General features: G+C 34.6%; 1 protein-coding gene across 1 annotated transcript; it reads left to right on the top strand.

Annotated features, from left to right (window-relative positions):
* Positions 1 to 811: 811 nt before the first annotated feature.
* On the top strand, positions 812 to 25,363 carry LOC131070108 (cation/H(+) antiporter 19-like). The gene is made up of 3 exons (XM_058005631.2): positions 812 to 970; positions 22,914 to 23,915; positions 24,065 to 25,363. The coding sequence occupies exons 1-3, from the start codon at positions 812 to 814 to the stop codon at positions 25,361 to 25,363; spliced, it is 2,460 nt and encodes an 819-aa protein (XP_057861614.2).
* The last annotated feature ends 1,494 nt before the right edge of the window (positions 25,364 to 26,857 follow it).

Genomic DNA, 26,857 nt, shown 5'->3' on the forward strand with positions numbered 1-26,857 from the left:
AATATATGAATTGTGACCTTGAAGACAACAGCTATACTTTGATGAACAACACAATACATCCGTAGATTGAATCTAGGCTAATGTGCACCATTCCAATTCTGTCCATAAAAAATATTAAACCATGTTTCCATGCAAATCCCAACAAGATAGCAGAGGCCCAAATTAGGTCAAACTTAAAAAAAAAACTATTAAACAAGAACGTGGCTCTCTTATCCTTGTCAGTTTTCTAATTCCCTGTCAGACGTCTAAGTTTTCATCTAAATCACCCAACACGCCACATATTCTCTCTGGGAGATTCGCGCTACAGTCCATCCACATACTGCTGGGCCAAGAAAGAAAAATTTTGTCCACTATATATTAAAAAAAGCTGGCTAAATCTGGCTTCCTAGGTCAGGTCGTATCGTAAAGCTGTTGTGGAAGTGGCAAGAATAATACTTGGCATCTGTCGCCCATGTGAAAAGAAAGCCGAGAATTTTCTTCTGGCATTCCTGTGTGTGTCGGTTGTTGGTCGATACATCCAACCTTACAACCTCTTGGATTGGTGCCAAATGGTGGAGTACTGATTTTGATATTCTTAGCTGACGGATTCATACATGTCAGCAATCTTTCAACTTAAGGCACGCGAATTTGGTAGGTTTTTTTCTCAAATCCCAAGCCTGCACTAAATTGCATTCGGGCCTTTCCTCGGTTGTGCGAAGCTCGTGCAATTTGTGCACATAGTTCTGGTTCTGTTTATCCATTTTTGGGTCTTAAAATCATGGAGCGCATTTTATTGCAAGCTGGTGCAAATGGTAGTACATGTCAGACGTTGATGAAGACTTCATCTAATGGGGTATGGCAAGGAGATAATCCAATTCATTTTGCGTTCCCTCTGCTCATTCTGCAGATCTGTATTGTGCTTCTTGTTACTCGGACGCTCGCTGTTTTGCTAAAGCCATTGCGTCAGCCTCGGGTCGTAGCAGAGATCATCGTAAGGACTTTCTTATTATAATCTTTTTCTTCTTCTTTCTCTTTATCTACAATCAGTATACATATTTTAGTATCACTGTTTTAAAAGTGATATCTCCATTCTCTTTCAGTTTCAAGATTTTAGTATCAGTAGTAAATAATAATTTTGTCATTTAAATAATTTTATAAAAATAATGTTATTAGTTCAAAATGTATTATACTCACATATGGATGTAAACACTCTCTGAATAAAAATTAGTAGCAAGTGTCTAACTCTTATATATGGAAAGAAAAAAAAATTATTATTTTTTTAGTTTTGTATTATTTTTAATTATTTAATGTTAATTATATTTTCACTTTCCTCTCTTAACTATCACTTGCTCTTAATTTAAGTAATCAATCAATTTTTTCTATATTCTGTTAAGTCTGAAGGCCAACGGACACTTCTATTTTTCCCTCCAAGTGCTGACTCTTCAGCTTATGCACATGTGATATGTTTATATATATGTTGTTGTTGTGTGATTGTAACTACTCTTCTTGATATAATAAAATGTTCCTCTGTTCAGTGTGGATGTAGCCATATTTTGGTGAACCACAATAAATGCTGGTGTCAATTTGTTTTGTGTATTATTGTTCTAGTTTTCTATTTTTGTTTTTGTTATTCCATACTTTACAATTGGTATCAAAGCAGGTTAAAGCTGCTAATTGGAATTTGGTAATTAAATTCCAGAAAAATGGAAGAAGCTATATTCGAGAAGTTCTCTGGTCAAAACTTTGACTTTGGCTTGTAGAAAGTGCAGATGGATTCCTTGTTGATAAAGCAAGACCTCTCACTCGCTCTTGAGGGGAAAGCAAAGAAGCTATCCACAATGGCTGATGAAGATTGGGAAAAATTAGACAAAGCGGCTAGAGCAACAATTTTTCTTTCGCTGTTCAATAATGTCCTTTTTAATGTCACAACCGAATCTACAATGAAAGAAGTTTGGGATAGGCTTACATCTATGTATGCTATGGCTTCAACTATGAATAAAGTATTTATCATGAAGAAGTTATATAAACTCAAGATGAAAGAAGGAGGTATCATAGCGAATCATATCAATGAATTCAACACTTTGATCAGCTAAGCGAATTCTGTAGGAATGACACAAGACGATGAAAACAAAGTGGTTCTCTTGTTATGCTCTTTACCAAGCAGCTGGGATGGAGTTGTAATAGTTGTAAGCACTTTGATATTCAGCAAGAACAAGCTGGTCTTTGATGATGTTGTGGCTACTCTTCTCAACGAAGTTATGAGAAGAAAGAACAATGAGGGGTCATCTGGTGAAGCTCTTACGGTGGTGAATATCGAGAATAGAGAAAGGAGTCATAATAGAGGCAAAAATCATCATCATAGATGATCAAAATCTGCTAAGAGGTCAAAATCAAGAGGCAAATTTGGCGAGTGTTGGTTTTGTGGCAAGGTTGGCCACACCAAAAGGAATTGTCATTCTTACAAAAAGGTTCGAGAGAAGGTAAGAGACAATGAGGCTAATGTTGTTTCTGACAAGGATGATAGTGTTTTAATTTTATCCACAAGTGATACTACTTCAAGTTCTTGGGTTTTAGACTCCAGAGCCTCCTTTCATGCTACCTCTTGTATGGAGGCCTTTGTAAATTATCAGAAGGGATAGTTTGGCAAAGTTTATTTAGGGGATAATAAATCACGTGACATCGTTGGTAGGGGTGATGTTTTGTTGCAGTTAAAGAATGGAGGTAAATGGTTGTTACAAGATGTGCGACATGTCCCAAAACTTAAGAGAAATTTGATTTTTGTAAGTCAATTATTTACTCAAGGCTGCAATATAGTTTTCTCTTTAGATACATGGAAAGTAACTAAAGGATCTTTGTTGATTGCCAAAGGGAACAAGGTGGGCAGCCTTTATGTTTTTTATCATGACTCTCAAGTGGGAGCTGATATGACAATGGCAGACAGTGAAATCGAGATTTGGCATCGAAGGCTCGGACATATGAGAAAGAAAGGGCTTGAGGTGATGGTAAAAAGAGATCAATTACCGGGCTTGAAATTTGTGGATTTGGATTTTTGTCACCATTGTGTTTATGGCAAGCAAAAGAGGGTCAGCTTCTTGAAGATAGGTCATGAGAAGAGCACTTCACCTTTGGAGCTTGTTTATTCTGATGTTTTTGGGCCAACGGAGGTAACCTCTCTAGGTGGTGCAAATTATTTTGTAACATTTCTTGATGATTGCACTAGGAAGGCCTGGATTTTAATGATTAGTACGAAATCTGAAGTATTTGGTAAATTCAAAATGTTCAAAGCATTTGTTGAAAGTCAAAGTGGCTATCACATTAAGTGTTTACAATCCGACAATGGTGGTGAATATTGTTCATTAGAGTTTGATTCCTTTTGTGTGGATAATGGAATTCGGAGAATTAAAACTGTTTCGTTTACCCGTCAAGAGAAAGGAGTAGTAGAAAGGCTAAACAGGATGATTTTGGAGAAAACACAGTGTATGCTTTCCAATGGTGGATTGGCTAAAGAATTCTAGGTAGAAGCTTTTAATACAACGGCTTATTTAATTAATCGAAGTCCCTCTTCTCGTTTAGATTTTGGTATTCCGGCGGACGAATGGTTGGGCATGCAGATTTCCTACAATCATCTTCGTGTGTTTGGTTGTGAAGCTTTTGCTCTAATTCCCAAACAACAGTGAACTAAATTGGCCCCCAAATCCAAACCTTGTGTTTTTGTAGAATATGGTGAAAATCAGTATGGATTCAGATTATGGGATCCGATTGACAAGAAAATACTCCGTAGCAGAGATGTTACCTTTAATGAGGCAGTGTTTCCCTATTTGACGAAACATGACAGTCCCACCATTTAACACATTCCTTTAATTGACATATACAATAATGGAAAGGTTGAACAACCTTCTTCTAGGAGACATACCGCCCCCCTGTCTCTCCTATCTCAGTTTTGTCTCCCTCCTCTCCCTCTTCAACTGTTCCTGCCTATTTTGAGTGCACTCCCTTGAGCTTTGAAGGATTATAGCCACACCTTGGGACTGACGGGCAGAAAGTAATGTCCATTCCCTCGCCTCTTATCTTTGATGCTGGCAATCCATCGCGTTGCGGGTTCCATGAGGGCGAAGATGTCCTCGGTAGTGGTCGTGGGTTGCTTGGTAGTCCGTACGTTATGGTGAAGCGACTATTGTTGGGTTCACACATTCAATGTGGATAGCCCAAACATACCAATGCACTTAAATATGTCGAGGCATAGCAAAGTGGTGATACACGGTCACACTGTGATGCTCAGCCACAAACACAACAAAATTTAGATTCACAACCACATGTTGATGCATAGCAGAATGCCAATACACAGCAGAGTATTGATGCCCTACCATATGGTGATGCACATAAATATGGAGGTGGACAATAGTGCTTAGAAATGGATATTTCACATACAAGGGAAAACATCATTCATTCACAAGGATCAAGCCAAGACAATCTTTGAAACTTGAGCATTAATCAATTACGAAGATCTACAAGACAGAGAAGACCTCCATCTAAGTTTTTAGATTATGAGTTGTTATTAGGAGAGTACCCTGATTCTTTGGTTGTTGATCAGACAAAACTGATTAATTATAAATAGGCTTGTTAGACAATTGATTATGGGAAATGGCATGAGGCGATGCAAGATGAAATGAGTTCACTGTAGGCTAATAACACTTGGGATTTAGTGCCACTCCCGCCTAATCGAAGACCCTTGAAGAATTGTTGGGTATACAAGTTGAAAGAGGAGGATGGAGGTAAGAAATATTATCGTGCCAGATTGGTCGTAAAGGGGTATGATCAATAGAAGGGAATCGATTTTAATGAGATCTTCTCTCCAGTTGTGTGAATGACTACAATTCGGACTGTTTTGGGTTTGGCTGCAGCTTGGGATCTTGAACTTGATCAGTTGGATGTCAAGACGGCCTTTTTACATAGTGATATTGATGAAGAGCTGTGCATGGAGCAACCGAAAGGATTTACACAATCGGGACAACAACACCTTTATTGCCAGTTGAAGCGCAGCTTATATGGGCTTAAGAAAGCCCCACGACAATGGTATCTCAAGTTTGATTGCTTCATGACTGAGCACAACTTTATAAGATGTGAATCTAATCCTTGCATCTATTATAAGAAGCTTCCTAATGAAGAATTTTTTATTCTTCGACTCTGCATTGATGACATGTTGGTTGTCGGTACAAGTAAGAGGATTGTTTCTGAGTGGAAGGCAAAATTAGCTACAATATTTTCTAAGAAAGACTTAGGTGTTGCTAAGAAGATCCTGGGAATGTCAATCACTAGAGATAGACAGAAGAAGGATGTCACGTTGTCTCAAAAGGCATATATTGACAAATTTGTAGACAGATTTGGTATGGCCGATGCAAAGGCTGCTCATTTTCATTTATCTTTTGATTTGTGTCCAAAGACCCAACAACTTACAAGGAGTTTATGGAAGGTATTCCTTACAAATCTGTTGTCGATAGCATTATGTATGTTGTAGTCTCCACTCGCCCTGACATTGCTCATGCTATGGAAGTAGTAAGCAGATTTATGTCCAATCCCAGGAAGCCTCATTGGGAAGCATTTAAATGGATATTGAGGTATCTTAAGGAACTTCTGATTTTGTTTTGCGTTTTGGTGGCAATAATGTATAGCTTCGAGGCTTCACTGATTCTAATCTTGTTAGGGGTTTAGATAAATAGAGATCTACTACTGGTTATACCTTCAAGTTTGTTGGAGCTACCATTAGTTGGCTCTCAAGACTGCAACATTCAGTTTCTCTTTCTTCCACCGAAACTGAATATTTGGCTCTTTCCGAAGGTGCCAGGGAGATGATCTGGTTATAGCGATTGTTTAGTGATTTGCATTGTAAACAAAGTGAATATGTTTTGTTTTGTGACAGTCGCAGTGCTATCTTTATGGCTCATAATCATTCATCTCAGTGTCATTCTAAACATATTGACATTCATGCTCATTTTGTTCACCATGTGGTGGAAGAGGGTAAGTTAAAAGTTGCAAAAATTGACACTAAGGTCAATCCGGCAGATATTTTAACCAAAGTTGTTCCCAAAGAGAAGTTCGAATGTGCCAAGACTTATCTTGGTCTTGTTAAACTGAAGTAAAATTTTAAAATAGAGCAGGGGAATGTTTGATCAGTGGTAGCATCTATTGGCATTCAAGTGGGAGATTCAAAAGTCTAAAGGCCAACAGACACTTCTATTTTTCCCTCCAAGTGTTATCTCTTCAGCTTATGCGTATGTGATATGTTTATATATATGTTGTTGTTGTGTGATTGTAACTACTCTTCTTGATATAATAAAATGTTCCTCTATTCAATGTGGATGTAGCCATATTTTGGTGAACCACGATAAATACTGGTGTCAATTTGTTTTGTGTATTATTGTTCTAGTTTTTTGTTTATGTTTTTGTTCTTCCATACTTTACATATCCCTCATCCATAATCAGTTAACTTCTTAATTATCTCAATCTACTATTATTAATTATAAAGAATTCAAAATATCCCTGCCTAAAATAATAATATATTAAAACATAATAATATACTCATATCTTAAGAATAATTTAATATTAATTACTATATAATAATATATCAACAATGTAAAGATATTGTACAACTTGAGTTGGCCCAGTGATGGAGAACTTGTGCTCTTAAAAGAGAGGTTACAAGTTCAAATTCCATAGGGGGTAATAAACTATTTTATTTTCTTAGAAGTTCTTTTATTATCATTTTAGTTTTGTACTATTTTTAATTATTTAATGTTAATTATTATATCTTTACTTTTGTCTCTTAACTACCACTTGCTCTAGTTTAACTAATCAAACAATTTTGTCTATATCCATCATCCAAAAGCAATTAACTTTGTAATAATCTCAATCTAATATTATTAATTATGAGAAATTGAAATGTCCCTACATAAAATAATAATATATTAAAACATAACAACATAGTCATATCTTAAGAATAATTTAATATTAATTATAATATAATAATATATCAACAATGTGAAGAAATATCAATGAAATATCAATATTAAATTATATCTTAAGAATAATTTAATATTAATTACAATTTAATAATATATCAACAATGTGAAGAAATATCAATGAAATATCAATATTAAATTATTTATTGCATCAAAGGCATATTACACTCACATAATGGATGCACAAATATGTTTTAATAAAAAATAAAAGCATTAAATTTGACGTGTTTGTGACACTCAAATGCATGAAAAGTTTAAAAAATATTTTATTTATTTTCTCCTCTCAACTATTAATCAATTATGTCTATCTCCATCACATAATAGATGCACAAACATGTGTTAATAAAAACTATAAGCTAGTTAACTTCATAATTATGTCAATCTAATATTATAACATTAATATAAAGATATGATAATATAATAATAATAATAATTGGTTTTAATACATTTTTTGCTTTCGTGAAGAATTTAATAGAAAAAAAAAAATGAAAAAAAAATAGTAATATCCTCATAATAATTTAATATTGATTACAATATCATGATATAACAATAATTTAATGTTGTTAAAATGTTGTTGATATCTTTTTGCTATGTTAAGGGTCAATGCCTAGTTAACTTGTTTTTTTAATAAAAATGATAATTAAATATTTTTTTTTATAAAAGTAGGCAAGCCACTAAACTATATTATAATTAATTTAATATTAATTATAATATAATTATATAATTATTTTTTAAGTGGAATATTAATGAACAAATATGATATGTTTCAATGTACTTTACCTATATTTCTCTAAAGATAGGTATGCTAGCTTAAGAGTTGAAAGATATGAAGGTATTTTAGTTTTTGTTAACATATTCATACAATTATAGTTCACTCATTGCCATTATAGTTATGTCTAAATGTAATAAAAAAAATTATTTTCTTAGAAGTTCTTTTATTATTTTAAAATCTTAAAAATAAATTATTTACCTTTAAAGGCTATTTTGTTTTTATTTGTACTTAAACCTATTTTATTTATTGCAGAAATGCAAAGCTTTTAACTTTTTATTTAAGAGTTATTTTATGTTAATTAAAAAATATCTCCTTAACTTTTAATTGAAGAACTTTTTATTTTTCTATCACATGAATACATAGATCTAACTTTTAAATGAAAAATATTTTATGTATAGGGTTGGAGAGGATTAATTACAATCTATTAAATTCTAAAGTTAAGTCACACATGATGTTGGGGCTTTATACTCAACAATACACAATTATAAATGATATGATTGTAAAAACTCAAAATAAAAATGATTTTTTACCAATAGCTCTAATTACTATTATTTAATGAATTATGTAGTTATTTGGTTAGTTTGGATGCCAATTTATGTATTATTTTTCAATTCCTTTTTCTTCTTTAATGTTGGTGCTATGCAGTTTTGGTAATGCTTGATAATTTTTGGTTCACTATTTATTTTGCTATTTTTTTAATGGTGAGAAGTTTTTGTGAAAAAAATCATATCATTACAATCTACCCTTGCTCCAATTCTAGGTTACACCTCTCTACATAATTAACTATTAACTTTTTTTATGTAAGTATAAACTTACTTTTTTTAATGAATGGGTGTTCATTTAAATTAATTTACCGAAATTATATAACTAATCCACAAAAATAGGTTTTATGTATCACACCCTAAATAGTTTAAGAAAGGGAAAGTCATACAAAAAGTCATCAAAAAGTGGTTAAACAATTAAGAAACAAGTGTTATATTAGTAGAAGAAGGTGGAATTCTCAATTTGAAGGATTCCCCCATCAATATAGGTTGACCTAGCCATCATGAGTTCAATTCCACCCCATGATGAAATATTGTTATTTTTATTTTTTGCTTGGGATCATTTTTAATGGGAGAAATAGAAATAATCAACTAGAAAAATCTACCACTATCAAAACACTTGAAATCTCACTATCAAAATCTTGGGAAGAAATAAAATTAGCACATGTATATTGGGATTAACCTTTCCTTTATGCTAAGGAGATCCATTGAGCCATGCAAAATATGTGAGTGTTGTCTAAATCAATCATTATAGTTATAGATTAATTTTGCACCATCAAGGAAGGGAAGGTTCCTTGTTAGAATGACAAGGTGACACAAGAATGACAATACAAGGAGCATTTGTCCAATGCTTAATAATGTTGGAAAATTTCAATATTTATCCAATGAATTAAAATTAAATACTTATTCTCAAGTCATCACATTGATAGATGAGTGAGATTTAGGTCATTTAGTACTTTATTCTAAGACAAATGGTGCATAAAATATGGATGAAGCATGACAATACAACAATTTCAAATTGATTAGATAAAATAGGGATTAAACATTAGTATGAAATGATCCCATAAATGGTAGATAAAATGAGGATCAAGCATGAAAATGCAGTTCTCCAATATAGATAAAATAGAGATGAAATGCACATAATCTCAAATTGATAGTTGATAGTACAAAATTCCACTAGGAAGCCACATATATGCCCTCCCCTTCCCCTGCCTTAAGATGTTAAGATAGTCCTATGTTGATGTCTTAAGGTAGAAAAGAACAAGGATAAATGCCTTCATTACCAAGGAGATATCATTTAGGCTACAATATTCATTCCATCCAAGCCAAAGAGGTCATATCTCTTTTGAAGAAAGAAAGAGATATTTACAAAAGAGATATCTTGTAACAAGTGTAAAGGGATCCTTTTCGGATACAAGGAAGAAGATATATTTACCCAAATATACCTACGTCCAAAAATATAGGAGATATTGTATAAAGATGACACCTTTGAAAGGAGAAGGAGACTAAGAATACACAACTTATCCAATGCTTAGAAAAAAGTTGATTCTTAGTGAATGATTGCACACTTTCAAATAAATAATAATTCCTAACCAAGGAACACACATGTAATCACATGAAGGAATTCTATGCAAGAAATGACATCAAGTTATCATGAAAAGATGAAACTCAACAAACAAAAAATGAATCTTTAGAAATAATGAATGATTGAAAGACTATTTTTTCCCTCCAAGGATGGAGAAAAGAATAAAAATGTTGTTATATTTCTACCTAAGTTTGATTACCAATGAGCCTCCCAATAAGTAAGATAGCAATACCACATAGTGAGGAGAAACACAATATGAACTTTAAATGTTGTGTAGAAGGAATAAGATGGGAGTCCAACTCATTTTGATCTAGTATTTCAATGATACCGATTAAAATAAGTGGTTGACTTTTATTCGCTAAATCATGACATTCATTGATGGAATGACCATGGATTTATTGATACTTGCAAAAAGAAGGATTGTGTTGATTTTTTTTATAATTCTTTCTTTGATTTTTCAAAGGGAGAGTAATCAAGTTGGATTTAAGAATCTCATACAAAATCCTCTCTTGTTGTGATGAGAATTTTTAAGAAGATGCATTAGACAATGGGGGAGGGGATATCGACAAAGAAAGAGGTTGGAAACCAAAACCTTCTTTGAAAAAGTGTGATGTAGATTTTTCAAGATCGTCAAAAGTTTGTTGCACACATCCTAAAGCATGTCCATTAAATCCATATTTAGAATAAAATATAGGTGTTGGAATGTCTAGAAGGGAGGGTTCATTCTTAGTATCAAATTCTAAAGAGCTTCCATCATCATCAATACATGTGTTGAAAGGAGATGTGGGAATTAATTTAGAAGAATCTTGGATAAATAACACAATAGGCTCCTTCAAGGATTCATTCTTAGATCGAAGGATCTTATAACCATTAAAGGAAGGTGTACAGTCTCATGTGCCCCAATTCTTTACTAAAGAAGCATCATTGATAGGAGATTGTGTTGTTGAAGGAATCACAGTATTAAATAAAGAAATGCATCCTACTTCACCATGAAAAAAATATGACTATACCAATTCCTACTTTGATAAGTAATATGACTATACCAATTGACTCTCTAGGAGCATTATCAAAGCCATGAACACCAAAAGGATTAGGTTGAATAGAATAATAAATCCAGTTTACCTTTTCTAATAATTCAACATGACAAATGTTAAGTGTTGACCCATTATCAATTAAATTATCTCTTATATTTTGTTCATAAATGCGAGGAGTAATCATAAGCAGATCATCTCTATTTTTAACCTCTATAGAAGGCAACCATCTTGTGATAATGTAATATCACTTGGTTTAGAAGAAGGGTGAGGAACCACCTTTTGTAAGGCTTCTTGGATCAACTTATGGTCTGAAGGATAAGTTTGAATCAAATCCCAAAGGGAAATCTTAGCTAAGATATCAATAAGATTAGGTTCTTTATCAACATGTATCTTAGGATGAGGGAGGAAATAAAGAGACTTGTGAGAGTATTATTGGGATCTTTCTTGTTGATTCTAGTGTTATATGTGTGAGGCACTTCAATACCATATTTTTGTGCTAGTTGCCTTTCAATATCACTCTTTTCACAAATGAATTTTGAAACTCTTAAGATATATACAAGAGGTCTTTTTGGTTTATTAGCATTAATCATAAGTTGGTTTTGAGGTTGAGTGGCATGTTTAAGAAGTATAGGCTTCTCATAACTAGAAATATGAATAGTATTGAATTTAATAAGAACTTTTTTATCCAAAGATTAATCTTTAGAAAGGAGAGAACCGAGGAAATGGCTAATTATTTCATCCTTATTCCAAGGTATCTCTATGGGTAATACAAACTTTGGGAGAAAGATAAATACTATCCATCAATGCTTCATCTCTAGGAGAAGTACCATATATGGAAGGTAAGGTGACATTAAGGAAGGCATTTATGATACCATCCTCTTCTTCTAGGATATCCCTATTGGAGAGGAGGCTTTTAGGAGAAATGTAAAACATCATTCATAAAAAAATCATCCTTAGCAGAGAGAGTTTTAAAAGAAGTGTTAATATTCTCTTCTTGCACTAAAGTATCCTCATGGGTAGGCGGATCCTTTAGGAGAGGATAAATCATAACTATGAATGAAACGAATAGCTAAATTGTCATCATATGCATAAAAGGGAACATCATGAACATCTTGAATAAAACTTAAAATTGAACTAGAAAAAGAAGATAACAACTCCATATACAATTATGATCAAGCAAGATACTCATAAGTCATAAAAGATGCAACCAAATTAATGTTTACCCAATGTATGAAATTAAATAATATTATATTAGTTTTAAATCCAAAAGATATGCATGTGTAAGAAGAGTTGGGCTCACCAAAATGTAAGGTAGGAAAATTTAGGGTTTCACAAGTTAAACTTTGTAAACTAGGAAATGACCTAACTTTTGCATACATCACTTTAAAAGGAAAGTGAAATCAACAGATCTAACCTCAATTCTATTAGGAATATTTTTTTAATACTACTTGGATTCTATTCCTTTTGTTTGTGCTGAAAATGCAATTGAAAGGATGTAAATTGAATGCCAATTCTAGAGTAAGAATGCACATGCATGAACTAGTAGCCTAGATTGATTATGGTATCTAATAGTGAAATAAAAAATTGAGAACATATATGGGAATGAAAACTAAATCCAAACGTACACTCTTTCCTAATAATTGAGCTAAAATTAATTTACCGATGGTGTTTAGGACATGTCCTTATCTAAGCAATTGAATTTCTAAAAACGGGTCTAAAACTGGGTCTCTGAGACACTGTAAATGCTCCCATTAAAATTTGGACCTATTATAGGAGGACTATGGCACCTGGAATTCCATTACCTAGAACCATCGTGCCCCACCTTGGTCTAGGAACTTTCTAATAAGATCTGGCCTGGTGCTTCTGTTGGCAAATGCACACTCCAATGAGACATTGTAGGTGATTGAAGGTTTTGTCATTGATGACAACCTTACAATCTTATGACACCGGCAAGGCAATCCACCGGCACTAGCAAGATCAGACTCTACACTGGCACACAGACCACCGGCACTGGCAGTGAAAGGAAGCATACCGGCACAGGAAGCCGATAGGAATTTTGTTGATAATATATTTTGTTTATTATTGTCAAAACATTGTAAGCCAACTTGGCAAGACGTAAATTGACTCTTATATAAGAGAGTTCATTGTAGAACATTGTGTGATGATGGATGTAATAATGGATGAATGTAATTAGGCAAAATAAGGCAGACCTATTGTGCAAATTATAGGTTAAGGGTTTATGTAAGAAGCAGAGCTATAAACCGGTACTAGATCTGGCATAGTAGATGCTATTTTGAAGCAGTACAAGATATTGGATTTATATAATCCATTTTGTAAACCAGTGAGACTTCCATTTTGAGCAGTGAGCTCTAGGCACTTGGCCTTCTTACATGTGCAGGCCCCTCTTGTAGCAGTAATATTCTCTTATTGGCCAGTAAGTGAATATTGTGGGTCACAAATCCCACCGAGGTTTTTCCCACACCAAGTTTCCTTGTTAAACTATTGTGTTATGGTGTGTTTTTCATGTGGCTGATTCTATCTCTATTTATTGTCTTACTTTCTATTTACCGGTACACAGTTTTAATTTGCTCTACATGTTTTAAGTTAAGAAATTCATCAAATCGGTTAGATACTGATTCATCCCCCCTCTCAGTATCTGTGGGAATCCTAACAATTGGTATCAAAGCTTGGTCCTCTATTTTTAGAAGCCTAACAGCTTGAGGAAAATCTTGACACCGGTAGAGATGGAAAATTTGATGAAGCAACTAGAAGCAGCTCTCTCAGACTATGATATAGAAAAATTGAAAAATATCGAACTTGAAGATGATCTAAAGGCATCTCAGGACATTATTCAAGGACTTCAAGAAAATCTTACCATTGCAAGAAACAAGAGAAGAGAACTCTGTGAAAAGATGCAAAATGAGAATGATGAAAAAAAAACTCTTAATGATAAGATATGCAAGCTGAAACAAGAGAACATGACAACAAGGAATGAGATGCAAGATATGACTATGAGATTTTGTAAGGAAATTGAAGATAGAAAGAAGAATGAAGAAGATTTGACTAGAAGACTAAGTGATGCAGCAAATGAGAACACCAGACTTAGGTATGAAAATGATTTGTTGAAGACAGATCTAATGCATACATAGAATGACTCCAATGAACTGATGAGGCAAAAAGAAATCTTAGAAAGAGAACTAGATACTGCAAATCAACACAAAGAGAAATTCAAGAAAAGCTCAGAAGAACTTGGTGACTTGTTGAAAAATCAGAAACCTAAAGGTGACACTTGTGGAATTGGCTTTGAAGTTGGTGAAAGCTCTAGTACTGCAAACACATAGGATCATAGCAAACCGGTAAGACAACCTACTGCTTATAAATTCAATGGAAAATGCTTTAACTATAATAAGTATGGTCATAATAGAGAAAATCAATGTAGATCTAGAAATTATTAGAATACCAATGCACCCACCGGTCAATGTTCAAAATCCCACAAAATTGGTCATAATTCTGAAAATTGCAGGATGAATGTGAGATGTTATGTTTGTGGAAGATTTGGACACTTATCTAATCAATGCAAAACACAAACCGACATAGGATATGGAAAGGCTATTCGGAAAAATAATGTGACTTGTTATGCATGTAACAAAATTGGGCATATTGCTAAATTTTGTAGAAGCAAGTCCTCACCGGCAAACAACAAAGGTCCTAGTTTGAAAGGAAAAGAAAAAGTTGAAGAAGTTAAGCATGAATTTTCAAAACAATGGATTAGGAAGTTAGAACTGAATGTGGACAGGAATACTCCTCCACTTGCAGAAAAGAGTAGCACTCCACTAGTAGGAGACCCTTCATCTAATTGAAGAAAATTCCCTTGAGGGTTTGGCAATAAAATGTGAAATATGCTATTATTCCCTCGGTTGATGGTGAGAAGTAGAAATTACTTCTATATCAGCAACTAAAGTTAAGTGAATACTTAACCGGCATACATTAAATGTGGTAGTTGGTAAATTAACATTATAAATTAGTGTTTTTGGCTCCATTTTACTTCACCGAGCATTCAAACATTCAAAGAGCGCAAAATTTCCAGAGCTAAGGCATTTCGAGCAAAGAAGCAAGGCATTTCAGCAATCAATCTTTCCAAAGGCAGAAAAAGGTATTTATAATCATAGCATCCTCTTCTGTACCTAAATTCATAGCGAACCCTACTGTAGTGGAAGTAATCAAGCACCCTAGGCCTGTATTTCAGTTAGTTCCCGAGATAGCAAAGAAGGATGATAATGTTGGTGCATTCTCCCAAATTCCCAAAGGAGTAGTTTTTGCAGAAGACCCTAGACTGTATATCCATTGCCATATAGAAGAATTAGGAGATGAAGAAATTAAGAACATGTACAAGACTGTTATTTGTGATGATTCCGGTAATGTGAAACCTGAACACAAAATTATTGAAACCCTAGGATTCACTGAAATTCTCTACATTCCAGATTTCCCTAAGGAAGTTATAAGGATAGTATTGAGCAGGGTACATGGTGTATTCTTTTGGCTTGATTCGGTTCACAAAATTACCAAAGAAGTTGTGAAAGTTGTAACAGGGTTACCCTCCACCGATAATAGACCCGACAAGACAAAGAAGGTTTCAAATGACCTGGTAATGAACCTAACAGGTGCAACATCTGACAAAAGGTCTTTGAGGGTTAATGATGTAACTAACATAAATGTGAGATTTATTAGCATGATTTTAGGATACAAAACAACACATGCAAGCAGACTGAACTCAGTTTCCAGCTTATGCTTAAAAAGTGCTCATGACATGGTTAAGGATAATGTGAAAATTGATGTATGTGAATGGCTAAAGGATGAATTGATTGATAATCTGGGAAAGATAAAGAAGGGTAAGAAAGGGACATTTAGGTTTGGCAATTTACTTGTTTGCTTAATGCTACATATAACAAAAACAGGTACCCGGTATAGGTAATAAGAGCCTTGGATTTGACATACCGGTAGGCAAACAGTTATCTAACTTATTAAACAACATGGGTGAAAACAAAGAAAAGAATATTAATGAGTATTTTCTAGCATCGAAGGCCTAGATGAACACTAGAGTCAGACTGTCATAGGAAATTGTTAATAAATACAAGGATGACATATGTTTTGTGATTAAGAAGGATGAGATCTGGATGGAGGCAGTTATCCCAAGAACAATTTGGGTTACTGAAATGGGTTATGAAACAAATGATCACATCATTGAAACATATGCAAAAGCCCTTCTGGAACACCCAAGGAACCAAAGGAAGAAGTATTTGGCAGTGCAGAAACCATTGAAAATCAAATCCAATCCAAGTAGAGAGTGAAGAAAGTAGAAGAAACTATGAGGAGAGGTTCAAGACAGGCTAAGGCTATCAAAGAAGATGTACTGAAACAAACCGGTATCACTGAAGATGAGTTGGAGGCGCTACTGCCTAAAACTCACCTTTCACCGGTAGCTACTTCTTCAGAGAGTGATATGCCTGCAACATTTAAAAGAGTTGTAAGGAAAAGGGAACCTTCACTGGTATCCACACCTTCACCTAGAAGAACCAAGCAAAAACAACAGGTAGTGAGGCCACCAGACAAGAAGACAACCCCCAAGAAGAAAAAGTTGACACCAAAGAAAAGGACTCAACAAAATATTGCTCTGATTGATAGACTGTTGGATGAAATAACAGAGGAAGGAAAGCTCAAAAACATCAACAAACTATATGATTCACTATCAGTTGATGATAAAGAAAAGGTTGAAAGCAGTGTAATTTTACACTTGGATATCTACAAGAAATTCTTGATGCAAGTTGTAGATGAATTACCAACTGAACTATTCAAGAGACTAGAAGCAAGAAGGCAAGCTGTTGTAGAGCTTGACAAGAAAATTAAAGTTGAAAAATTACTTGATGTCTACCCAGTTAACTCACCGAAGGAAATAGATGATCTAATTGCAGAAGCTAACCGGTCAGTATTCTCTACTGCACACCGACATATTGCACTAATGGTTGGAAGAGTAATTGAGGTTGCAGAGGAAACTGCAAATGGATGGGATATATTCCTTGTTGAGAAGGAAAAGGAGGAAGAGTATAGAAACCCCAAGCCAATCAAAGTTTATCAAAAAGACAAAGATAAGGGAAAAGGCAAGGTTGGTGGACCTCCAAGCTTAAAGATAACTAATAATCTACCCCCACCATCTCAAGATACTCCACCGGTAGCAAAAACTGAAGATCAACCGGCTAATGAGAGTATGGATGTATCACAAGAGGATACTAATCCTAACTCTGAAGTATTATTCACAGTTGATGTTGATACTCAAAAAGTCAACATTGTGGTAGACAAAGACACAACTAGTAAGACAGATATGACTAGTGAGCCACTGGTAACTGATGGAACTCATAACACGGATAAAACAGATGGGAAACTGGCAGATGGTAAAACAGAGCAACAAACAGAGCAACAAGCTCCAGAATAGCAACAGGTTAACACAGAATCAATGCCACCGGCAACAACTGACCATGGCAGACCATTGCTTGAGGAAATGGAAACATAGACTGACCTACCAGAGGTCACTACAAGCAAGGATATTGCTCCCACTGGCGGAATTCAGAATGTTGGTTCCTCTTCTGTAGGATTTAAATCAACAAATGTAACTGAAGTTCTTTTAGATTCTATAAAGAAAATAATAGATTGTAGTTCACAGGCATATAAGGCTATAGATGACACAATTCCAATTTTGAAGATAATAGCTCCAAAATGCAATGTAGATAATAAGGATTCTTTGAGTCAACTTGACACTTTGTCTAAGTATATTACTGACAACACAGTGACAGTTGAACAAATAAAGAAGGAAGCATTCAAAGAGAGGTTAGAAAAGGAAAAACATAAATTCTTTGAGGAACAAATTAAGAAGTGTACAAGGCAGTTTGACACACTTCTACCGAAACTATGCAACACACTTAAGGAATTCAAAACTTTGTACAGAGACACTTGTAAGACAAACTTTTTGACAGTTGACATAGACAGGAAAATGAGCAAGATACATGAGGAAATTAATAAGCTAGCTGACAATTTTATTAATTCATCTGATTCATTATCAATTTTTGAGCAAAAGATAACAGGTTTTGAGGAAGAATTACTAAAGCTAGAAAGAGAAAAGGAGAAAATAAAATGCAAGGCTAAGGATCTGAAATGGAGATTAAGTCCAAAATTGGACTACCTAGCATGTTTAAGGAAAGAAATATCTCAGGCATTAGTAAAAGGACAAAAAACACCGACAGAGAAAATGCAGCACCTCACCGGTACAATTCAAAGAACAGATGTAGCAATAAAAGATAGCAAAAAGTATCTTGACAGTTTGAACTTAGTTTTGGCGGATCTTTTTCAAATTGTAACCACCCAGTTACAAGGTTGAGATAGGAAACCACACTCTATTGACACCTTGACAACCTTTGTCATTGATGCCAAAGGGGGAGTAGTGGAATGAGAAAATAATTAGCAAAAGACTCATCTACTCAGGGGGAGTTCACACATTTTTGGTACACACATTTTTGGTAATAATTTTTGGACTTCAATTTTTGGATACACTTTTTGAATTTTCTCATGAGTGTTGCCATCAATGCCAAAGGGGGAGATTGTTGGCAAATGCACACTCCAATGAGACATTGTAGATGATTCAAGGTTTTGTCATTGATGGCAACCTTACAATCCTATGACATCGGCAAGGCAATCCACCGACACAGGCAAGATCAGACTCTACGCCGACACACAGACCACCGACACCGACAGTGAAAGGAAGCATACCGACATAGGAAGCCGACAAGAATTTTGTTGATAATATATTTTTTTTATTATTGTTAAAACATTGTAAGCTGACTTGGCAAGATGTAAAATGACTCTTATATAAGAGAGTTCATTGTAGAACATTGTGTGATGATGGATGTAATAATGGATGAATGTAATTAGGCGAAATAAGGCAGACCTATTGTGCGAATTATAGGTTAAGGGTTTATGTAAGAAGCAAAGCTATAAACTGGTACTGGATCTGGCTTAGTAGATGCTATTTTGAAGTAGTACAAGACATTGGATTTATATAATCCATTTTGTAAGTCAGTGAGACTTCCATTTTCAGTAGTGAGCTCTAGGCACTTGGCCTTCCTGCATGTGCAGGCCCCTCTTGTAGCAGTAATATTCTCTTATTGGCTAGTAAGTGAATATTGTGGGTCACAAATCCCACCAAGGTTTTTCCCACACCGGGTTTCCTCGTTAAACTATTGTGTTATGGTGTGTTTTTCATGTGGTTGATTCTATCTTTGTTTATTGTATTACTTTCTATTTACCAGTACATAGTTTTAATTTTCTCTACATGTTTTAAGTTAAGAAATTCATCAAACCGGTTAGATACTGATTCACCCCCCCCCCCCCCTCTCAGTATCTGTGGGAATCCTAACAGCTTCACTTTTGGGTCCTAGTTGCTTTTTGATCTTCCTAGCTCCACTAGGTACCTATAGTTGCACACAAGAGGAGTGAAAGGGTGTTGTGGATAGGGGTTTACCTAGGTCAAACCCTAGGTTTGGAATTAACCGTAATTTAAATAGAATTTAAAATTAAATAAAATTAGAAAGCTTGTCTTTTGAGGGAAAGGCTAGATCTAAAATTGAAATGGTTGAGTGTAGATGGTTATAACTTCAATGTGTGGTTCAATTCTCTTAGGATAAGTCCTCCATGTGTTGATGCAATAACATGAAGAATCATTTAAATTCCATCATGAAAGTATAATTGAAACATAATATGAAGATGTCCTGATATAGTTTGTAGATCCTTGAATCAGATTTTCTCTTGCGGAAGAAGAACTGCTTTGAATTGGAGTGATGGAATGCAATAATGATAGATGTTAAAATGAATAGAGCAAGATATATTATATAGGGATTTCATAGTTAAAATCACTGTTAGGCTGACATAGATTTAGTGTATTTTTTAACAAAGCTATATTTGCATAGGGTAGGAATGCCTAATTATACTCTTCAAATTTAGAGAAAAAAGGATGGAACCACGAGGGGGCAACCTAGTCCCAACAACTTTTTCCCAAATTTTTAGGGATGCAAGATAATGAGGTTCTAATTTCGATGGCTCAAAACATAATGTATAGATATGTGAAATATGTTTTGGAATTTGTATTGGGGTATGATTAAGGATAAAGGGCACACCTAAAATCAAGGGGCCAAATAATAGTGTGATGATGTAATAAAGCAAAATAAGACCCACAATATTGAAATAAATAGTTAAATTAATTACAAGAAAGGTCCCATAATACACAAAGGAATGAGAAATAATTTAAAATGAGTGCTAGGAGAGTGTGAAATTGGACACACTAATAAATGTGTGCAATTTACAATGCTATAATGAGATACAAGGCTTGGGCTACTACAAAATAAAAAAATATGAAATTTGTATGCAAATCTATAATAAGTAATCTTAAGATGAAATTACCATGGTTAGATTCATCTTCTTTATGATGCTAACAATCAACCAACATATCATGGTTAATAACACTACCTTATGTGAACATATAACAAAAAAATAGGGAACTATCACCATAAGATAGCCACAAAAAGGTACAAATCAGAAACATAAAGGTAACACATAACATAGGATTTATGTGGAGAAACCCTTGCAAGAGAAAACTCCACCAAGAAGACAAGTCAAGTATGCATTATCTTTGAAACAAGATTATAATTTATAACAAACTTCCATTATCCTCTTTGCCTCCAACATGGAAGAACCTGTCTACCTATGAAAAAACCTCTTTATGCCTCATCCTATCCTTGTTTCATAAAGAGTAACTTTACATTGAATTATTTCTCATAATTTCTACATCCAAGGAGTTGACTATATAGACTTGTAAAAGGGTCTTAAGAACCAACCATGGTTCCAAAATATTTAAATATCTTCATTTTAAATGTCCCAAACCTTGGATTCCATCCTCAAAATATGAAAGGATGCCAATTTTGGCTCCAATACTTTTCCTCCAACTTAAGCACCCAAACTTGTAAATGAAGCATTAGATTAAATGCCACAAAAATAGAGTACCAAGAGACATGTTATCTTTAATTTACAAGATCCAACTTGGAGAAGCCCAAGCATTACTCATTTGTTCTCTTCATTTGCCTCTTACCATCTGATTTATGTGTTCGCGCGTGGGGAAAGCGATATGAAATATTTAATTTCAAACATCACCTTTACCACTACTAGTGGAACCCATAACCCCTTATGAATTTATTACAAACAATGGTGAGAATAAATATTATAAAATATTTTTCCAATGCACCCTAAGTGTCAAATGGCACTTTCCAAGGATATTGGAACCATGACATAAGATTTACAAGGTATATCATGACACCTTAATTCTAAAAAGTAAGAGTCTATAGGGAAGCAACTTCTAAGGAAAATTATCATAGTTTTACAATATCTATGTGAAAAATAAAAAACCTCAAACACTCTTAAAATAAAAGTTGAATTTCTATCTTACCAAATACTAAATGAAATCCCCACTCTAAATGAATGTAATTTTTTCATAAATTTAGTTGACGTTCAAAACTAACCACCCAAAAGAGTAATATGGAAAAAAGTATTAGGTTGAACTTGGGCATAAAGATTTCCTAGAATTAAATCCAAGCATCTTCAACATGTGGAAAAAAATAAAGAGAAACTCAAGAGTTTCACTATGACCATTAAAAGGAAAATGAGGATTAGAAACAAATAAATGGATCAACGAGATCTAATGGGAGACCTTGGTAGAGACAACACTAAATGAAATGAGAAATTTTCAAGTCCAAAGTGATTATCTATAATGTATGAGATTTATTTTTCTATTGATTAGTTTTGTACTAAAGATCATATTAATGGTTGATCTTTTGAATCATTGGAAAATAGGAAGAGATTCATGAATATCCTTTATGAGGCTTGTGATTTTTGAAAGGAGTGTTAGGGTGTCATTTCAAATATTTTCACTAAGGTTCGGTTCATCTAACCATAATCATGTGAAATGTCTAAAGAGGAATATACTTCAAAATGGACTAAAAAGACTCCAAATCCTTGTTGCAAATTTTGAAATTGGACTTGGAATTGATCCAATACATCCAATTCCAAGCTTTTCTTGAGAAGAGGTCTCAAATGAAATTAATACCTCTATAAAAAATTTCAAGAAATGAATCTAAGGGACTTTGGTTAAAGGTTGATCCTAGTAACTAGTTGACAAAAATTGCAAAATAGATTTAAGTTGAGATAAATTATTTTAAGAAAATAATTTCCATGCTAGACTAACCAAGGTTTGATTGCTTCTCAAGAATTCCATATAATATTGGAAACACTAATGCTCTAAATTATAAATAGTTCATTCACATTGAGAATGGTATAAAATACAAGTCTCCAAGCTAATATTCTATGATTGATCCTAGAGGAAATTCAATTTTTTAAACAAATTCTTAGACCTTACACCTTTTAATTGACCGTATGATCCACTTAACATTCAAAGCCAACATTTGACGATATGTATGTATAAGCACAAACCCTTTAAATCGTGAGTAAGACAACATAATTTATAAAAAACTTTATAAAAGCCATTTTCCTTGCTCAAAAGAGGTCATAAGAAATCCCTTAAGATATTTTCAATTTTCTAATAGAAATCTTTCTAGAATCAGCCCAAAAGAAAAACACTAAGCATATGTGATAGTGTGTACCTTGGAGCAAATATGAACTTTTCTAATAAAAGAAGGGTTTGGCTATCCAATACTTAACCTTCTTCTCGACATGAAAAATAATTACGTATTATCTATCCAATATGAGAGTGCATATTTGATTGTATTTATTAATTTATTAAAAATTAGAATACAAACTTTTTATTTTTTTAAAATTAATTAATTTGTACGATCAAATGTTCATCAATAGACTTAAAAATTTAGTTTTCCCTCGCAGGGAGGAATCATTCTGGGCCCATCTGTTATAGGACGCAGTGAGTCCTATATGAAAACTTTTTTCCCCAAGAAAAGTACCCCCGTTCTTGAAACCGTTGGCGATATCGGACTTTTATTCTTTCTCTTTCTAGTTGGGCTGGAGTTGGATTTCGGGGCCATTAAGCGAACAGGAAGAAAAGCTCTGGCAATTGCAGCTGCTGGAATCACTGTACCATTCGTAGCTGGGATTGGGATTGCTTTTATACTCAAGGCAACCATTTCAAAAGGTGTGGATTATGGCGCCTTCCTTGTCTTCATCGGTGTTGCATTGTCTATCACTGCTTTCCCTGTGCTTGCCAGAATACTTGCAGAGCTCAAACTTCTTACAAGAGATGTGGGTCAGATGGCCATGTCTGCAGCAGCTGTCAATGATGTGGTTGCTTGGGTTCTCTTAGCCATTGCTGTTGCTCTGTCAGGTTCAGGCAAAAGTCCGGTCATACCAGTTTATGTTCTGCTCAGCGGTGTATTATTTGTGGCTTTCATGATGCTTGCAGTGAAGCCCATGATGGCCTACATGGGCCGCCGGTCACCTGACAATGAGCCTGTGAGTGAGCTTTTTACCTGTATAACTCTTGCAGGTGTCTTGGCGTCTGGGTTTGTAACAGATGCAATCGGTATTCATTCAATCTTCGGAGCTTTTGTATTTGGATTGACAATACCCAAAGAGGGCCCCTTTGCGGGCATGCTGATTGAAAAGATTGAAGATTTTGTGGGTGTCCTGCTTTTGCCTCTGTATTTTGCTTCCAGTGGGTTGAAGACAAACATTTCGGCTGTTAATGGTGCTCAATCATGGGGTCTCCTTGTTTTGGTGATGCTGACTGCTTGCGCTGGGAAGATCTTGGGAACGCTTTTTATTGCTTTAGCACACAAGGTTTCCTTCCGTGAATCACTCACCTTGGGATTCCTGATGAACACCAAAGGGCTGGTGGAGTTGATTGTCCTTAACATTGGTAAGGAGAGGAAGGTATGATTCCAATCCCTCAAAATACTCTGTCTCATTCAGACTATTAATTAACTTAAAGAATAGCAAATTTTGCTATGTGATTTAAATTCCCTGAAACATTCAATCTATTCTGTATTCCATTCTCACCTTGTGTTTTTTCAAATTTCCAGGTTTTGAATGATGAGGTGTTTGCCCTCCTGGTGCTGATGGCTCTGTTCACAACATTCATTACTACCCCACTTGTAATGGCCGTATACAAGCCGGCAAGGAAGCAAGTCCCCTACAAATACCGGAAGCTACAAAGAGACAAAGCAAATGACAAGCTCCGGATTCTGGTCTGTGTCCATGGTACCAAGAACATCCCCGCCATCATAAACTTAATGGAGGCCTCCAGAGGATCCGGAAAATCTGTCCTACGACTCTATATAGTGCATCTCGTAGAGCTCTCTGAAAGGTCTTCATCCATCATGCTGGTTCACAAGACAAGGAAAAATGGCCAACCTTTCTGGAACAGGAACAGGTCACATGAAGACCAGATAGTAATCGCCTTCGATGCATTTGAGCAGCTGAGCAAAGTGCAAGTAAGACCCATGACTGAAATCTCTGCATTTCAAGACATGCATGAAGATATCTGCAATGTTGCAGAAGAAAAGAGGGCTGCAATGATTATTCTGCCCTTCCACAAAGAACAAAGAGTAGATGGAGTCCTGGAGTCTGTAGATGCAGGAACAAGGGCAGTGAACCAGAGGGTATTGAAGCATGCTCCTTGCTCTGTTGGCATTCTGGTGAACAGGGGTCTTGGAGGCCAGTCCCAGCTGGCACCTTCCAGTGTCTCCCATAATGTTGCAGTGCTTTTCTTTGGAGGCCCAGATGACCGCGAGGCTTTAATCTATGGGAGAAGAATGGCAGAGCATCCTGGTATCAAAGTATCAGTTATAAGGTTCCTACCTGACAGAGAGATGGATCACATTGCACTCAATTTAACCCCACTTTCTCCATATGACCATGATAAGCACCCACAGTCATACGAATTCTCTACTGCAGAGATGAACAGGGAGCAGGAAAGAACATTGGATGAGGAAGCTCTAGCTGGTATTACCAATGACGAGAACGACTCTGTTTCATCGATTCCCAAGAAAGCTCTAGCTGGTATTACCAATGACGAGAACGACTCTGTTTCATCGATTCCCAAGAAAACCCAAGCTTATGCTGACGATGCAAAGGGCTCTATTGTGTATACTGAGCAGCAGATCAGTAACACGGTGGAGTCTGTCCTTTCAATTGGGAAGAGCAATGAATATAATTTAATCTTGGTTGGCATAGGGCGCTTTCCTTCTCCTCTTGTGGCAGATTTGGCTGATAGAACTGCAGAGTGTGCTGAATTGGGTCCAATTGGGGATCTGCTGGCTTCATCAACAATCCAAATCACTGCTTCGGTGCTTGTAATTCAGCAACATGTTAAATTTTGAGCTGGGTGAATGGTCATAGAAGTTTTCTCAGTGTCAATATATATGTTCACAAGTGAAGGTGTGAAAGTGTATTTAGTCAATAAATGTAATTAATTATACATACAATTGCACTTATACAAGTTGTACTAAAATATCAATTTTAACATTTTTAAAATATCTTTAATGTTTAGAATAACCATTTTATTAAGTGTTGCAAACTCAAAACATATTATATTGACATATCTATATGGATAGTTAATGGTTCATAATTTGTCATAATGAGAAGCTCCTATAAAAATTATGGGCGTCAACTGCACATTCTCCCATACTCCCATCACATCTACATGTATTAGCTCTATTTACTATAGGTAACTGCAGAAAAAATAAATGGTGTAAAGCATCCCAAATAAACACTAGTAAAATATAATGCATAATTCTATTAAGTCACCATAGAAATCAAACATAAATGGCAACTACAAATTCAAATGATTAAATTAATCCCACATATATTCAAATTTCAAAATCAACAACCAAAATCAATGCATTCATTTTCCAAATTTGAATGATTTTATAAGAGGGAAAAGGCAACATCATTTTCACTACATAGCAAAACAATACAAATTCCTATTAGTTTTTTCTGAATATTGCATACTACAAAGCTTTGAAAGACAACCTCTCCACATTCCTCAAATATCCACGCTTCTTTAGGTTGGTACACACTTATTTCAATGCCTTATCAACGTAGTTTAAAAAGGGCTACACAAATTACCGGTGATGTATATCCTTTACCAGATTCATGTTTTCATCATCAAAATAGTGTTAATATATGCTTATTACATCAATAATATATACAAACATACAAATAAAATCCTATAGATATATTTTTACAACTATGACAAATGTAAGGTCAATTTTAAGAACAATAGCATTTTCATTTTTTATAATCATATTATAGGTATACGTTTATCTCTTTCATATTATTATTCATGTTCAACTTTCAAATTGTATATGCCACCATACAATTTCTCTATGTGTGTGTGAGAGAGAGAGAGAGTGTGTGTATATATTACACATTACACACACACACACATGTAAGATGGTGAAAATAGGGTATTCACTTGTTTAACTATGTAAACAAGGAATAAACGTATTTCATGCAACCATTACATTGAATGGAGATGAAATCAATAGATTCACCTTCAAGGGGTGGATGATGATTCATTTTACATGGCTCCCTTTATGGGGATTGAATTGAATACTGAAAAGATGAAAATGCTAGATCTAGGACTAAATATGAAAAATTGGCATAAATGAACATAAATACGTAGTTACAAATTTGATATGAAGATGTAAGCACAGATCTAAGATGAGGAAGATGAATGGAACCTGTGACTACAATCTAAGCCTAAAAAAATGAAGACAATAGAGCTTTGAATGACCCTATCCCAAGAATGTTGAATGTGGATGAACTTTATCTTTAGTGAACTAGAATACTACTCAAAATCTACTCCACAA

This window comes from Cryptomeria japonica, chromosome 1 (assembly GCF_030272615.1).
Source record: "Cryptomeria japonica chromosome 1, Sugi_1.0, whole genome shotgun sequence".
Lineage (NCBI taxonomy): Eukaryota > Viridiplantae > Streptophyta > Pinopsida > Cupressales > Cupressaceae > Cryptomeria > Cryptomeria japonica.

Excerpts from the sequence above, each read along its gene's own strand:
- LOC131070108 (XM_058005631.2), top strand. The coding sequence starts at position 812 with ATGAAGACTTCATCTAATGGGGTATGGCAAGGAGATAATCCAATTCAT. Across the intron at positions 971-22,913 it reads GGGTCGTAGCAGAGATCATC|GGAGGAATCATTCTGGGCCC; the intron begins GTAAGGACTTTC and ends TTTCCCTCGCAG. Across the intron at positions 23,916-24,064 it reads ACATTGGTAAGGAGAGGAAG|GTTTTGAATGATGAGGTGTT; the intron begins GTATGATTCCAA and ends TCAAATTTCCAG.